The 16,972-nt window shown below is 43.0% G+C and overlaps 1 protein-coding gene across 11 annotated transcripts in view; it reads left to right on the forward strand.

Moving 5' to 3' along the window:
- The first annotated feature begins 264 nt into the window (after nt 1-264).
- The window catches only part of LOC125751489 (muscleblind-like protein 2a), a 47,073-nt gene continuing 30,365 nt past the window's right edge, over nt 265-16,972 (forward strand). For 8 of the 11 annotated variants that reach the window (XM_049030388.1, XM_049030883.1, XM_049030795.1 and 5 more), the window contains exons 1-2: nt 7,674-7,891; nt 16,261-16,858. In XM_049030388.1, the coding sequence (XP_048886345.1) occupies nt 16,685-16,858 (174 nt within the window). In that variant the 5' untranslated portion in view covers nt 7,674-7,891; nt 16,261-16,684. Of the gene's footprint in view, nt 284-367; nt 608-7,673; nt 7,892-8,005; nt 8,164-16,260; nt 16,859-16,972 lie in introns of those variants that run through there. The other 3 variants (XM_049030631.1, XM_049030479.1, XM_049030560.1) reach the window with 3 other exon arrangements.

The following is a 16,972-nucleotide window of genomic DNA, read 5'->3' on the forward strand; positions in this document are numbered from 1 at the left end:
AAGTGAACCACAAAGCACTTCCACTCATCACAACTGCCTGTTGATTAAAATGGCAGTATATATTAAGTAACCCCTGGGACACTCGCTGCTGTTTCCAAGGTAACAAGAAGACCCTTGCCCTTCCCGGGGACATTTATTTGGAACGTACCAAAATGCGATTGTCAGAAGGGAGATGGGTGTTTACTTCTTCGGCTCTTTTGGTTACTCCGATAAAGTATGAATGAAAATAAATGTAAATAAACAACTGCAATAAGTTTAAAAGGCGCACACATCGATCCTCTAGGTACGGAAAGAAGGAACTACCCTAAATGGATTAATTCTAGTAGCGAAATCAACCCCTGAAAATATGTTTGCCTTTTTCTGCGAGCTGTCAGAAAAGCTTGTTGCTTTTCTGTGCTTAGCGCAAAGTAATACTAAGGGAGTGAATTTTTACTGTTTCTGAAAAATGTATTTCATTATTTTTAAGTGAAGTTAATTAGCGTCGATCACTGTTCCATTTAAATATTCCAGCTTCACTTGAAGCGCTGTTTATGGCAGTTCTGAGGAGCCGGATTCGGAGTTGGCGGCTGCCTGTGTATGACTAGGACTCTGGGCAGGTAGTGATGAGGTAAGGTGAACTGCTTAAGCCGCCGTACCAGCGACTCGATTATTCCCCCGAAGCTCCCAACATAAATGCTCAGGCATACATCCGTTGTGTGGATTATGGTCACACTAGTATGCCGTCAGAAAGTCTCTGGTGTACGAGAAATCCCTTAGGACAGCCGGCTCATTTTTAAACTGCAACTGCATAAGTCAACTACTGAACCGTTGTCGGGTAACTAGTGCAGCTAATCGTGTGTTATAGGCCGTTTTTTTCAGTCATTTTAATGCAGAATATGCGTTTCACACGAACCGGCCAATGCGCACAATATTGATGACATGTCACGCTCCCCCATACAAGGTAACAGTTCTATTACCGTCACCGTAATACTACAGATATTGTCGATGTTCTGTTTCGTTAATAATAATAATAATAATAATAATAATAATAATAATAATAATAATAATACATTTGTGTTCTTTAAAAATTGACCAGGCTAATGTAGTTTTTGTAAGATGTAAGTTAAAAGGGTCGTTGTTACCTATGAATTTTAGTTTTTTAGAACTATTTCAATTTAAAATAACACTGAAACCTCCCCAGGTTTGGACTTGTCAATTCTGAAAATGCACAAAGTAAAATCCAACAGACTAATCTGATTTGAGATAAGAAGGTGTGTAATCTGGGAATGGAAGTAAATACAACTCTCCCGAAAACCGGTTACACACATTATGGTGCCCTCTAAATATATATAACAAGTATATAAGGATTATATACACTACTAGTCAAATGTTTTTGCACAGTACAGGTTTTTACCACTTTTCCATTTATTTCATAAACTGCAGATTTTTTATTGTTGTTAAGCATTGGATAGTTGAGTGAACAATACAAGTCAAATAAAACAAGTTTCCTTTATAACCTGGAAAGAGTATGTAACAGTGCATGTCTGCCATCCTATTAACTGGTTGTATGGTAATGGCAGAGTCACATTCTAGGCTGTCCTTTAACGTTAAATACACTTATTAACTGTTTCATCCCATGAAACAGAGCAGTATTTAATGTCCCTTGTAGAAAGGATGCCTTGCATTTTCTCTGCTGTTATAACTGCTAGAGGGGGCTACTTGATGAATCAAAGATGTGACATTTTCTTGCTGATAAAGATACTCAAATGGTGAACATACTGTAAACGTATTAGCAAAGAATTCTGAGCGTATAAAGTGAGTAACATGCAAAGGTAGAAAATGTTAGTGTGTTCAAAAACTTTTAACTGGTAGTATGCACACACACGCATGCACACACACGCATGCACACACACGCACACATACATACAAAAACAGCTCTGGAAGAAGTTTTGAGAGCATAGCAACATTTTTTGTTTGACTTATACCTCAGCTTATGAGAGTGTTTCTGCTTCTCATTGAAGAAGGTCTTCTTTTTTGCTTTATGGGTCTTTAACTCTCCTAGCAGCCCTGACTCCCAGCAATGCCCTTCACACCACTTAATGCTTCCCATTCTTTTTGAAGGTCACTTGAGGTCATCCTCCGATTTATGAGGCACTGTTGGATAAGTTGGGGGTCATTTCTGGCATTAGAAAGTTGCTTCTGCCATCTACCTGGCTGGTTATTGGTCACGGTCTCTCTTGCTTCACTTTGTTCTTGTGTACTGCAAGAAACTTTGAGCCAGGAAGCAACCTTCTGCCAACAGAACTGGGATTAAATCAGGATTTAAAAATTCAGATTTAAGAAAAACACCGTGGTCTTTTAAGTTTTCCTGAGCTGTGTGTGTGTATAAGTGTGTGTATGTATATGTATATATATATACACACACACACATATGTGTGTGTACACACACATTTACACACCCACATATATTGCACCTGGATGATTCTGTGCGGTGATGAGGTACATACCTCGTGTGTGCATATTCTCCAAGTGGTTGCGTAATAAGCGTATATCAGCATCCATGGGTCTTTATTGTTTTTCACCTAAATATCACATGCATTTGGAATAAGGAGGTTCTCAAGATATGATTTGCATTTTAATGTATTACAGATAAGATTCATAGTTGACAGATATGTCTGGATCACTTCCCTCCTCTGCTGTAGCCTTGGAAACCTTCTACTCGAAGCATGAAGTGCCAAACTGCTGGTGCTAACAGTGTGCAGCGCGAGCTACATGCATTCTGCTTTCAGTTCAGTCTGCTGTTGGATAATGAAAGCTTCCTTTACCCCCACTTTCCATATTTTTATGTTGCCTGATATGTGCTATGATTTTGATGCATTTTCGCATGACTTGTTTCTTTGATTTTAATCATATAATTTGAATGTAGAGTATTTTTCCCCCTAGGGCAAAATTGGATGTACTTATATTTATACAAATAAATCTGAAATGTGCTGTTATTGTATGGCAGTGAGAATCTGAAAATCATAATGTGCATTAAGTTTTGCCTTGTTTTGCTACATCAGCCTTGTTGTGAATGTGTTTTTACCATTTCACAAGTGAATTAGACTGTTGGCTGAAATTTGGTACCTAACAGGTATGGTATTTTAAATTTATAAAATGAAATTAAAAAAATTTTAAAATTATAATTCTTTGAAGACCTTCCATTTTCGAGAACTGTTTAGCTAAATAAAGATTTTAATAACACTATTTCCAGGAAGCGTAATTCACAAGACAGTATAAGCTGAGGTTGAGACAGTCATCACGTTCCGCAATTCTCTCATATTCACAAGCACATAGTCACACAATGAGGCCAATTTAAAGCCCCAAGCTTGTCTGACCAACTTGTATTTAAAAGGAGAATTCTACCCGACGTAAATTTAACAAGAAAACGAAACCCCAACAGACCCGAGGCCTGATTTAATCTCCCCTGAAAAAATAACCCAGTCTGATCGCTTCAGTCAATTTCCAGCATCTCAGGATTGCAAGCTTTTTAAGTGTCTTTGGAAAAACTACCATTATAAATTGTAGAGCAATAGTCAATGGACTTCATGTATAAATGTTGTTGTTTTTTTAAATGTACTTGAATATCATTTTATACGTAGAGGTTTTGGCAGCAATTCTTAGGTGAGGTACAGCTTATCCCACCTTGTCTGGCACCTCCTGCCTATTCTCACTCACAGGCGAAAAGCCGCCATTGCAGGTAAACTGACTAATGTCTGCAAGCCATTGAACAGTCTGCCTCAGCTGATTTTGCCCATTAAATAGTCATATGGCTAATTTATGCAGGTTTAACCATTTGGCTCAGAAAGTGTCAACAAAAATTATGGAAGCATTTGCTTGTTTTTTTTCAACAGAAGCTTCAGGGGAAAGATCTTTCACTTGTTTTGAAGTTAGCTAATGACTTGCAGTTTTGTTGTTAGTGGGGTTGGTATAATTACAATTGCAATGATAAAGAATGACTTATTTTTTATAATAATCTGATTGGAGACTATTTAAGGGCTATTGAATTGCTATGTTATTCCAGTGTGTGGTGAATGCATGCTACTGGTGTCATACAGAACACTGTTAGAAGCATTATCGCAGATCAGGTGCTAACGGCTATGCAGTATTATTGCTGAACGCTCATAAAATTGTAATGATGACCCTTCTCAGCCGCTTAAGGAGATTGATTTGGTATCTGGGACGGTCACTGTTTTGAGTTTGGTAAAATTACTTGTTTGATGTGCAGCTGCAGTTGTAGAGCACAACATGTACCATTCCTCATACTGCCCAGTTATATGGCTGCACATTTAGTTTTGGGACTGAATGTCCTACATAACAGAGCAGATGTTCAAATCAGGCATCATGTCGACTTTCATGTTGACAAGCCGGTGTTGATTTTCTTTAGTGGAATAATCACTTTTGCTGAGCAGTGTCTGTGATGTGGCTTTTTATACAAGTCTGATTGTTTATCTAGATTATTTTATGTTTATTTATTGTGATGCTCAGCTCACCCAGGCTCTGGAGCAGCAGGCAAGAAATGAGGCAGCACGTTGCAAACAGCGGACTCTTTTATTACCAGCTCTTAAAAGGACTCTTGTCCAACATACAACAACAGTGAAGCTCTCTGTCCACCACCAATGCCACTCTACCCTTCTACCCCACATGACTGGGAAACGTGGGGAGGTTTCAATACACACAGCAGGTTGCACACACAGTTAGCAGTTACAAAAGAGAGACGCAAGGATCAAGCAGGGGTCATGCACAAACACACGTAAGGACACACGCGACAACCGGGTACACAGCACAAGGATTTACAATGGCTGCAGACAAGAGCTATTTACAACTCGTGCGGAGCATGCTGGGAAATTATAATGAGACAAGACAGCTCGCCGGCACTACAATATTTATTTAGACCCCCTATTGTGCGCACAATGGGTGGTCCTGAAACATTTTTTGGGATCATAAGGAGCAAGTTTGGTTATGCTTTGGGCAGACACATGCACCCTGAAGGCCATGGAGAAACATCAGTTACTTCACCTGGTAGACTGTGGGTAGATAAACACGGGAACAGTGGGAGAATTGCACACACACATCTGGGGCTGGACTTTGAACTGGGGATAAGTAGCCATAACTCTTGCAACTGTGCTGCCTGTAAAGCAAATTTGAGGTACATTTTCTGCATAACCTACCCCATTAGGATTTTCCGTGGTAAATGCAGAGCCATATCCTGTAATATGAGGTCTCTCTTCTCTGTATCGTCGTGTTATCTTTTCATGTGAGGCATTTCACATCAAACAGGGCGCTGCAGCAATGCTCATGACCGCCCAGTGTTGCTAATAAAAAGACGTGTTTTGTACGACTCCACAGTTCGAGACAGGTGAGACCACCTGTTATCCTGAGTGACGCAGTGCTTTCTGACTCGTGGCCTGCGTCACAGGGCAGGCATTGCAGCAGTGTGCCCAGCCTGCGGGAGGGGCCTTTTCCCAAGCCTCCATTTAGCTTCTCCATGACCAGGCAGAGCTAAATCTAACTGGCGAGTCCGTCTGTAGCTGCTTTCGTAGCCGGCCTTTGTATCGAATATGTAGAGGGTTATTGAGCTCAGTTTTTTGTTACTGATGATGTGAAGTATGGTACGAGTGAATGTAAAGGTGGAATATTGTTTTTAGACTGTTACCACAAATCTGACATACTTTCTATTTGCCTGTTTGTAAGTTTAGATCCATGTATAAAACATTTATTGATCATTGTTTGACATGGCTGATGTTACTGGTTTTATTGTCTTGTATAACTGTGCTGCTATGTGTAGCCCTTGAGATGGACAAAGGGCACATGTGGTTTTATTTCAGGGCATTATTTAATATAGATAAGATTATCTGGTAATTATTTACCTTAACTGCACCTTCATCATGCAGTCATTTTGCATTCATAGAATATTCAGTGCACCTTCATAATGCATTCATAGAGCATTCAGAAGCAGAATGTAAGTACAGACACTCCTCTACTTACCAACTTTCAATTTACGAATTTTCAGACATATGAACGAAAAGGACTGTAAGTCCAAATTGTGTTAATTGGGCTCCCGTTTCCTGTCTGCAGGAACGGCCATTCAGAACGTAACTCGTTCGTAAGTAGACAAGCGTCTGTATACCTCAACATCCTAACATACTTTAGCAGCTTTAATATACATTAATAACAAACATTAAATGGTAAATGGTCCCTTTACAAACTTTGGCAAGAGTGGGTTTTTTTTTGCCTGCTTGGCACATTTGCTCAGGTTCTGTCAGTTGCTTAGGGATTTCTTATAAAAGCATTCAAAGTTATTCCACAGATTCACAATAAAATTCAGATCAGGACTTTGGCTGTTCCGGGACACTCACTGTTTTGTACTTTACAGCACTCCTTGGCTGCATACAGTTTGTGTTTGGCATCTCCATCCTCTGTAAATGTTATCTTTTTGTTCCATTTCTACCAGACTGAAACCCACTTTCCCTCTTTTTTCCACGCAGTGCTCCTTCCATGTGCTTCCCTTCTGGCCCCTGCAGTCCCAGTTAGAGAGTCCTTGCTGTGCCAGCCTGCCACTGTCACACTTCCATAGCCAGTCTGTGCTTCTCACTTGCTTCATCCCTAGTGTATTTGAGTGAATGCTCTGTGGCCTGTATGATTTCAGACCTTAATGCACTGTGGCCTGAATTAGAATCAGAATCGGAAAAAAACTTTATTGATCCTGGAGGGAAATTGCTTCTGCTATAACTGCACAGACAGTCAGAGACACCATTGGACACAATGAACACTGCTTAACAATATATAAATGTAATATACCACAAACAAAATTAAATACAATTAAACAAAATTAAATAGCCAAAATAAAACATAAAAGACAGAATACTGTGAAATAAACTACAATATAAACTCTTTAGGAGAAAAGATATATAATCTGTTTTCTATACGCTACTATATATAATTATGTAACTACTTTACAATGTGACTAGTTCACTGTGAAAGATAAATTCGGTAAAATGCTGTACAGCAAAAGTGTGTGATAACAAGCATTTTGGACTCACAGTAGTCACTCTGAGCATCAGTATTTTTCGTGGTAATATTAATATTGCACAGTGTCAGTATTCCACATTCAGAGAAACTGAAAAAAATGAATGGCACCTGAGTGCCCAGCATCTCCATGCTAAAACAGTAACGCATCATCAACAATATACTTGTATTCCTTTGAACATCTGAGGTAGGATGTGTGCAAATATTGATTTCCAGCAAGCTTTAAAACTGCCCTTTGAATGCATTTCGAAATCATTGTATTACTAATTTAAAGTTGTTAATGGTTAATTTTTTGAATGCAGTTGCTGTTTTTTGTGAATTTTTGAAATATAAAATTGAACAATAGCAGCTGGTCCTGCTGAGCTGAACGTAGGGGAAAACCTTTAAGGTTAGTCTTTGATGATCTCTGGCGGAGTCTCTGAAGTCAGACAGTCCGTCACTGCAGAGCAGCCAATGATACGGTAGCAGGAGCAGAGTGTTCCTTGCTATTGGCCAGCGGTGACGGGGAGGACCTAGCTGGAGGCAGGCAAGCAGGAAGGGGACGGCTGGGTCGGGAAGAAGGGGCATATTTGGGGGGGGGGGGGGGGGTGGGAGTGGAGTTGAAGGGGGGGAGGGAGTGGGTGGGGGTGGTGGCTGGAAATGTTGGAGTTCAGCAGGCAGTCTTGTGTTTCCTGCACTGTCGCTGAGAGAGCCCCAGTCCAGGCACGGGCTGACGTACGCAGCTAGGAGCAGGCAATGACAGTAGTCTGCTCAGACGCCACCTCTAGACAGCCGTTAATCAGCAGAGACTGCCGCGTCAGGAGCACCGGTGTGCGTACGAAGCTCCGAGGCTCAGCTCAATGAGGTAGGAGGATTGTTTTTTTATGACTTGTTTGAATAGGACTTTGCTGCAGTATTGGTGCATACCATGTCAGGGTGGGGGGGGGCGGGGGGGGGCCATCCAGCAGCTTACGTCTGGGAATCGCGGCGCGGAGCAGCTGCGCTGGTGGCTGTTCCAGTTCTGCGTGCGGAAATGAGCTTATGCAGCAAGGCTGCTGCTTCTCCGTCCAGGGAAGGAAAGGAAAGAGCGGCCGTCCATTAGCAGCCAGCCAGCGGCTCTGTTTCCATGGAATTCTGGTATCAGGCTTTTTCTACCCGTAGCTGTGTGTGTGTTCTTCACATCTGTCTTCCATCTGTCTCGCTCCCTCGTTCTCTCTCTCTGCCGCGTAGAGGTCCATGTGCGTGTCCTTCTGAGACCAACCGAACGTTTTTAGTCCTGATAAGAAACAATTCACTAGTAATCATGTTGTTAGTGTTTCGAAAGAGTTTAATTTTGTCTAATTTATGTCCAAGAAAGTGTGATGGGTTAAAGGCAAGTGTATGTAGTTATAAAAGACTTGGTGTATTTTTAATGGGGGCTCCTGTGCTTCACAGTCATTTTGAAGTGAGCAGGGCTGTCCGAGAAAAAAATACTTCACTCGCCTTGTGAACATGACATAGACAGGAAATGTGTGGAAGGTGGTCTTTTCCCAGGCCATTTAAAAACAGAAAACAGACCTTCAAAGCCAGAACCAGTGCCATTCAGTGGAAGGCCTAGATAGGATAGAATATCTTTAAACTTGTCCTCCTTCTGGTCCCGGGCTATAACCTCTCTTGATGGTTAGAATGGCCCTTTTTTGTACTTTACTGCTGTGCAGTCTGTCAAGCTTAAAAAAGCTGAATCATTCGGCCAGAACTATAGTGTGGCTCTAAGCCAGCAGTCAGTTGACACCTTTTTTCTAACAATTTAACAATGTTTTCTTGAAATGTGTATGCTGCTCTAGAGGTTTTCCATCTGCATATCCATGGTTGTGAGATTAGTCGGTATTTTTACAGAAGCGTTTTGCCACAGGGTAACACCAGCGGACTGCACATGGGCGGCATGAGCTTCGCTGGCCCTCGGCACCTCACTAGCGGGGTGGACAGGTAGCTGGATTACAAGGCACTTCCTAACTCCGTGCACTGGGGGAGCTAGCTCTGCTGGCTCCCTCCTGGGTCTGCCTGTGGATCGAAGCTGCGGCCGGCTCCCCTCGGTGAGATTGCATCAGAGGTGAAGAGATGGTTCAGGTCAGGGATGCTGGGCTCCTTTAAGGCTCTTACTGTGTGAGGGACACTCATTTGCTGACTCAGTTACAAGGTGGGGAACCTGCTTAGTCGTCTATCAGCTTTTGTTCAGCCAAGTGACCGTCATCAGCTTAACACTTAATGAACGCTTTTGCTGCAACCTATAGGGTGTATAGAAGCAGGTGTTTTTCTCATGGAAAACACATTAAATACATTTTTATCAATTACTGTAAACTGAGTGTCTCCTTCAAATAGATTTATGTGACGTGTAGAGTAATACCGCACGGGTGTCGACCTGAAGTCGATCGACCGCTTCCTGGACACAGTTTGTGCCACTGTTCGGGTATCGAGTCCTGGCCATTGAAGGTTCCATCCCTGGAGGCACATTCTGGTTCAGATTTTCAGAATCAGTGGATGTAATTCCGGAAACAAACCTAAAACTGAGCACAGTTTCCTCTTGATATGATCCAGCAAATGTTTTAGAGTGTTTAGGGTTGTTGTTAGGCTGCTGAAACTGCACCGGGGTTTCAGAGGTATACTACTTACATGACGCTCAGATAATTATTATAGCTGTGAAACAGGGATTAGCCTGTTGGCCCCAGCAGGATGGCGACGGTGCAGTCCCACCAAAACAGCCTGGCGTAAAGTTAGTTTGTTTGTTGCAGTTTCACTGCAGATCTCACAATGAACAAAAGATAATAGTGACTACATTTCATTGCTGATTGCTGGTAGAATTTAAATGCCTGAATATTTTGTATATCATGCAAGATATCCCAAATTCTTATTACTTATGCTCATGGATCAATTAATGTCTTACATTCTAATAGTGTTTAGGGAGGAACAGTAATTACTGCACAGTATTGAATTATTAATCCAGCTACATTTCATTCGGCAAATTAATGCTTAGTGTTTTCAATGCAAAAACACAGTTAATTGTAGTGTTTAGACCATAGTATTAACACAGAAAATGCTTGTTAATTCAGAGGGCTTTTTGGTCACTTTAGATTCCCTTCTCACTTGCATATGAAAATAATGCAGGGAGCTGATGGGAGAGAGACCTGCCAGGTTAGGAGGATCCAGCAGGAGGGCCCAGAAAAAGAGTGCACTGCAGTGTTTAGAGGTCAAACAGAGGACTCTCGCTATCTAGGAATCCCCTCCTGTTAAACGAGGGGATGACCGAGATAACAGAGAACCACTAATTGCCTGCTGGTGTGAGTGTGACGTACGGGAAGACTCGGGTCGCTAAGTGTTGCTATTGCCCCTGTGTCCGAGGGCTCCTGATGTCCCATCTCTCCCCTCGCGTTCCTCTGTACTGGTGGAGTTTCTGCCGAGTTCAGCATCTGTCCCTTGTTGTCAGGGCATGGGGCTGAAGGTTTCTGGGACCTCGTCCCCCAGGTTGCTGGGTAGGTGCTCCCGTTCTCTTCAGTTTCTCCCCACTTCCTGGCCACTGTGTTCATATGATTTGCCTGAAAGGCTGTGAGTGAAATAAATATACTAGTGATCATAAATTCTGCCAAATTAAAATGCCATAAACCTGTGGCTGAGGCTGGCTGTGGGACTGCAGTGCCGTTAATCATTCGAATGTCCCCCTGCGATTGGTGGACGGGGCTGTCGCTGTGCGTTAACCAGCTGGTCCTGCTCATCAATTTGTCTGGCATCTGGCTTGGTTGGGTGCCTCGCCGGCGAGCATCCTGTCCTGCAGTGGGCCGTTTCCAGTGGAGGATTAATCCAGGCTGGTCACAGCAGACTCGCTGCAGCTAACCCCATACCTATGTGCCATCTGTCACTCTTCATTGGGTGACCCCGTGGGGCAGTCTCAGACATGCCGCTCGAAGGAGAAGCTGCAGTGTGACCGGCTGGACAACCAGCACATTCCACTGCGTCTGCGGCAACCTCCATATCACCCCCGTTTTTGCGATTGATACCACTAAATGCTAAAACTAGATTCCAGAGTGACAGAGCTTTTAAATGTGTTTGTTCCAGCTGTGCCCCAGTCTTTCAAAAGCGCCCTGATTGTAGGGATTCTCAACAATGGACTGTACCTGTCCAATGCAGAACTGTGAAGAGGATGGAACCAAAATCGACAAATTAACGTTGAAGCCTTATGCAAACACTATCATTAATTTGAAGTAGTTAGTCTCAGTATCTATTCTGGAAGTCTAGATTTAACTTAATGCTTAATTTGTGGGATCTTGTTCATTTCAGGCAACGTGAGCAGCCTTTGAATATAAATCATAGCTTTAAAAAGGCACAAGTTTTTTCCAGGTATTTTTAAGTGCAAAGTTTTGATTGAGAATGGGTATCTTCCAGTTTGGAAATAAAGTTGTTTGGAAAAGAGATTGGTACTGAATAAAAATGAGACATTGCAAGGAACTGTAAAATAATCTAATTAGGCTAATGTATGTATGTGTATTTCTAAAGCTTGATTTTTCTTTTCTGTGCTGTTGTTTATTATATTATGAATTTATTTGTTGAAGTACTTACAGAACGTCCAGTTAGCTAATCTCTTAATTGATTATCCTTACATGTACACGTGCAAAATAGATGTTCTATTTAAGAAGCTAAAATAAAACAGATTTAATTGGTGAAGGTCATGTTTCACATGATTCCAGCCAGGTCCTTTTATGGCCGGTGGTTCCCCCCTGGGGGGCATTAAATTGGATCCTGCCTCAGAGCGGGTGGAGAGTTGGAATGCTTTATAATTGCAGTCTAAACGGGCCCTGGGAGCTTCTGTCCAGGAGAGGCTGGGGGGCAGAGGTTCCTGGTGGGGGGCTTATCTGCATTATCCTGTATGTTGGTATTACTCTACAAGTAACAGATGCTCGGCTGCTGAAGGAGTTGGTGCTCGAGACTCAGAACCTGCCATTTAAAATGCCAGTAGTGCATTTGTGCCAGATTTAGGCTCATAACCTGAACGCTTTGGTGAGCATAACAAGCACGAGTGTCAACTGAGTGCCGTAACAATATACAGCCTTCAGGTCGCCTTGGTGTCACTTCCACAGTCATGTAGCTGGACACAGCTCAGCCTCATAGCAGAACAGGTCACTTCCTGAATGGACACAGTCATGTAGTTGGACACAGCTCAGCCTCATAGCAGAACAGGTCACTTCCTGAATAGACACACAGTGTTACTCAATACCAAGAATGCAAAGATTGTACTTTTGGTCTTGGCAAGACTGGTCTTGCTAACTTGCCTCCCAAGAACTAACTTGGGATGCAATGAATCATGGGACTGGTCTTGTTTGGCATGGATGCAACCAACATGTCCCTAATAACTTTCTGGTCAATTGAAAACCCAAAATCGGGGCTGGAGAAATTTGTGTTTAGTTTCTTTTTATATTGATGTTTTTATATAAGAGCAAACAGAAGAGTGACATGCAGTAAGTCGTCTACAAAGTAAATATTTCTGCAATGTGTCAGTGTTCCCCCTGACCTGTAAAAGCAGGTGAGTTTATGGATGGATGGCAGGGTAACACAGGGATGGGGAGAAGGAGCTGAAATAGGGAGGGAAGAGGAGCGGAATGAAAGCAGCAGGCAGCTGTATGAGAATGATCTGCACAGGGAGTCACATGGGGAGCCCCACTGGTGGAACGAGGGGATCTGGGTTCTGGGCTGTGGGAAGAACAGTGCTTGTTCGGTAATCAGGGACAGCTGATCTGAACTGACTTTGTACAAGCCACCCCCATTTTACAGAATGTTATCAAAATACTTTAGCCATTTAAAAATACCCTGACATCAATTTTTTGTTAATTGAATTTTTACTTACCACAAGGATAAGCAACATTTCTTGCATTAGATCTGTCTGATAATTTTGTTAGTAATATAGATCATAATGCTCCACTGCATATAAAATAAGTGTATTTCAGTTGGATTTGACTAACTAACTCAGAGGAGAAAACTTGCTGGTTCATTGAGATTGGCATTCAGCTATAGTTTTCGTTGTGGCTGAAAAATAAAATCACCGGAATTATCATTCAAACCAGACACTCTGCATTGCCCTATTGTGAAATGGTCATGATGGAATTTCTATTTTTAGGCTTATAATGCATAGCAACAGCAAAAGTGTTTCTGACTCTTGGCAACAGCACTATACAGTAAAACTAGTATGCTGCACGCTGTGTCACTTTTAATGTTGACAAGCCAAAATGCAGCAATAGTGGAATGAGAATCTAGGGTAATAATGACACATTATATTCTTTGCATTACGGTAAAATATGGTTGTTGCTATTAAAATAAAACACACTCCATTATCTTCCTTTAAAAGATTAAAGTCACCTTAAATATTAGACTGTATTAACGTCGGTGTAAACAGCTGTGTGTTTTTCAGCGTGTGACCGTGTGTGGGACGTGTCTCCTTGTGGCGTCCAATGCGGGACAGTCAGGCGTGGCTTAACAGTTTAATCTGCTGGGCGTCTGCATTTCCCCCCCTGGAGTTTCAATGTCATTTTCGCAGCCTTCACGGTGGCCGAGAAAGGCCAATACAATTCAAAATAAAGAAAGTCACGTTGAATAGAAAAATGCTCTGCAAAGCATCAAAGCATATTATTCAAGTTCCTAACGAACACAATTTGCCATTAATTGCTTACGTTAAAAACTTTATTAAACTGTAATTAAAAAAGTGTCCTCCGGAAACACTTCCGTTGTGTTGTGGCTATTTGCAGCGCATTTCCGAAGTTGCGGTTGCTTTATGCATTTGCAGGGCGTTTGTAAAAATGTGGTTCGAACGTGTTGTCCTTTTGACGAAAGTGTCTTTTGAATTTATGTAGCGTCTTTAAATTTGCAGTGTGTTTGCACATGCGGTGTGAACTTGAATAAAATCCTTCGTTGCTTTGCAGTGCATTTTTTTTGTTAGACATGCGTTTTTTATTATTTTCATTTGGCTTTCTGATTTTTATTTTGAATTGCATTGGGCATTCTCGGCCACCGTACAAAATGTGACATAAAAAAGTTATTATACAGAAGGGTTCTGCCAGTTGTTTGCGAATCAGAGTTAGGCAGCTGACTTTTTATATACTATAAGTAATTGTATGCATGCATGTTTCAGTGAAATTAGTAAGATGAGGCTTAATGGATGAATGGCCAGCTAACTGCTTTAGCTACTAGAAGCAGACTTGCAGTCTGAAAGGTGCACTGTAAAATGCTTTGTAAAATGCAATAGATTCTCTCGGGAATCAATCGAGAAAAAACTATTAACGTCAGAAAAGATGCACTTTCAGTCTCGACACTTGATCTGTAGATTATCTTGTGGTTGTGAAGAAGTTTTAAAAGCATGGAGCATTTTCTAATAGAGCTTTCCTGTGGTATGAGGACTTTTAAGTAAATATCCCCTGTCAATCCTGTAGCTCCACATTTCGGCGGTGCGGACAGGATGATTCAGTAGGAGAGTTTAATTACACCCTGTGTGGTACTCCCTCTTTAAGAGACTGGATCAGCTTGACACTGTCATTCTGCTCTTTCTTGGTATCTGGAACTGATAATCAATTTCATGGTGACTAATTGGTAGATAAGGTGTGTGCCTGTGCAGCTGCCAGGGTCTGTCTCTATGCTCTGCTGGAGCTCCTGCACCTTTGTGGTACGGCCAGATTGAGTGCGCCGGGTAAAGTCTTGGGGTCGAGTGGTTGCAGGCACCGGGGCGATCTCATGGGGTTCAGGAGTTTGAAGACTGAAGAAAAGTTCTGGGTCGCTCACCCACTGTGGTGAGAGGGAAGTCAGGGTTTTCAGGAGCAATAGTCGCTTGCTCTGGGGGAGAATTTTGTAGAAGTGGTGTGTCCTTATGCTTGTTTGCCCCACCCCCGATCACCCACTTATTCTCTTTCCCTCTGCTTTCTTCCTCCTTCCATTTCACACATGTAAATATTTCCAGGTGTTTCAGGAAAAGATTCTAGCTGGTGGGTTTCTGAAAGAGGTTCAGGAGGCCAGCCAAGCACCACTGTCTTTCTGTGCGGGCTGATGGTGAATCAGCTGTTGGTCCTTCAGTCATTAGATTAACACACTCTCTGATGTCATACCTTCGGAGGCGTGAAAAATCTTCACTACAATCTTTGCAAATGTTCATTTAAAACGACGAAAACAATAGAGGGGTAAAATTGTTATTTGAGGCAGCCGTTTGAGGTTCCGGCTCCTGGACGCTCAAAATAATAAGTGCTATTTCTGTCTGTCTGTGTGAGGCTGCTCCATGGGTCTCGCGTCTTGCTGCAGTAAGTATTAAAATTGGATATTCTAGCCATGCGCGGGCCCGTCGGGGACAAGGCAGGCAGACGGAGCGGCGTGCCACGGCGGATCTGCGCATTATGCTGTCTCATTGTGTGCCGTCCCTGCGTCTCTACTCCATGACTGTGGTGGAGCTGCACGTTGTTTGTGTCCAGCAACTACAACGCATTCTATAATGGGTGAATGTGAGGCATGAATTGTAAACTCGTAGGAGTAGAAAGCGCTATATAAATGCAGTCCATTTACCATTTACCATTCTTAACAACCGCCGCATCAGCCCGCAAACCACTGACTTCACCTAAAATCCCAGGATACCGGAACACCCCCCCCCCCCCAACTCTCCTAGCCAAATTCTGTGATGTTTCTCTATAAGGAAGTCAGAACTTGTTTGAAGCATGTGCATTTTCTCTCTAACACTTCGTAAGATTACAAAGCTGATTACATGAGGACGGGCCGTTACACCAGTAAGTGGCACTGTCTTGATGAAGCCATCGCCTGGTTCGGCACCTCACCGATTCCAGTAGCGGTGATCACCCCCCCCCCCCCCCCCCAGGAGGCAAAGGTCACAGCAATTCATTGTTGGATTCCTTGAAGTGTGGAATTTGACCTGAACAGGAGAGGCCTCTCGGGAGAAGCCTAGGAAGAAAGACTTAATTTTTTTAGATGCAGCTTTGCTGGTCTCTCTGTCCCATAGCACTGTACTTAACTCCAGCTGCTAGCATTTTTATGGAGGTTTTTGTTCATTTAAACACACACGAAGCTGTTTAATACGATGAGGTAATGGGTAAGAAGGTTTAGCGACTGAGTGCAATGAGAAGAACAGTTGCATTGGAGACTTAAGGAACTGAAACTGCTGGGGTGTTTGTGTCTGTGCTAAAAATATGAAATATGCTAACAGGCAACTCCTGCCCCTCCCAACAGATCCAGGACTGAAAGTGCCTTGTCATCCGCTGTCCTGGGTGTCCAGCCCACATGTGCAGAGCCTGAGCACCCAGCCCGGCTGGCAGCCATAGCCGTATAGAGAGCGCCACCCTCGACTTCTCCAGATCTCCAGCTCCAGGGGTCGCTGACACTCGCTTGGAGAGAGTGGCTCGAAACCTCGGGTGACACGCCTACGTCTGCCGGTCACACGTAGGCCACCTGTCATTCCCTTGCGTGCACGCAGTCAAGCCTGCCCTTTGGTCTTGCCAGGGCACTGCACTGCTCACGGACGAGCAGGAGCGGCTAGCTGCCTTTACTGACGCTTTCTCGCTCGCCGCCAGAGTTCAACGCTTTTCCTAAAGTTTCAAAGCCTTCCCTGGAGGAGCCATCCTCTCTGGTAGCCTCGCCTCTTGCTGCCTTCGACATGGCGTTAAACATCGCGTCTATACGAGATACAAAATGGCTGACACTGGAAGTGTGCCGCCAGTTCCAGAGGGGCACTTGTTCTCGGACTGACGAGGAATGCAAATTCGCACACCCACCCAAGAGCTGCCAGGTGGAGAATGGTAGAGTCATCGCCTGCTTTGACTCCCTGAAGGTAAGTACTGCCAAGCATGCTGTTCCTGTTGATGGCCGTTTTTTGGTTAAAGTAAAGCAAATATAAAAGCTGATAACACAGCAATTAGAGATGTTTCAACTTGTCTTGGTTGTC

The sequence above is a fragment of the Brienomyrus brachyistius genome, chromosome 1 (genome assembly GCF_023856365.1).
Source record: "Brienomyrus brachyistius isolate T26 chromosome 1, BBRACH_0.4, whole genome shotgun sequence".
NCBI lineage: Eukaryota > Metazoa > Chordata > Actinopteri > Osteoglossiformes > Mormyridae > Brienomyrus > Brienomyrus brachyistius.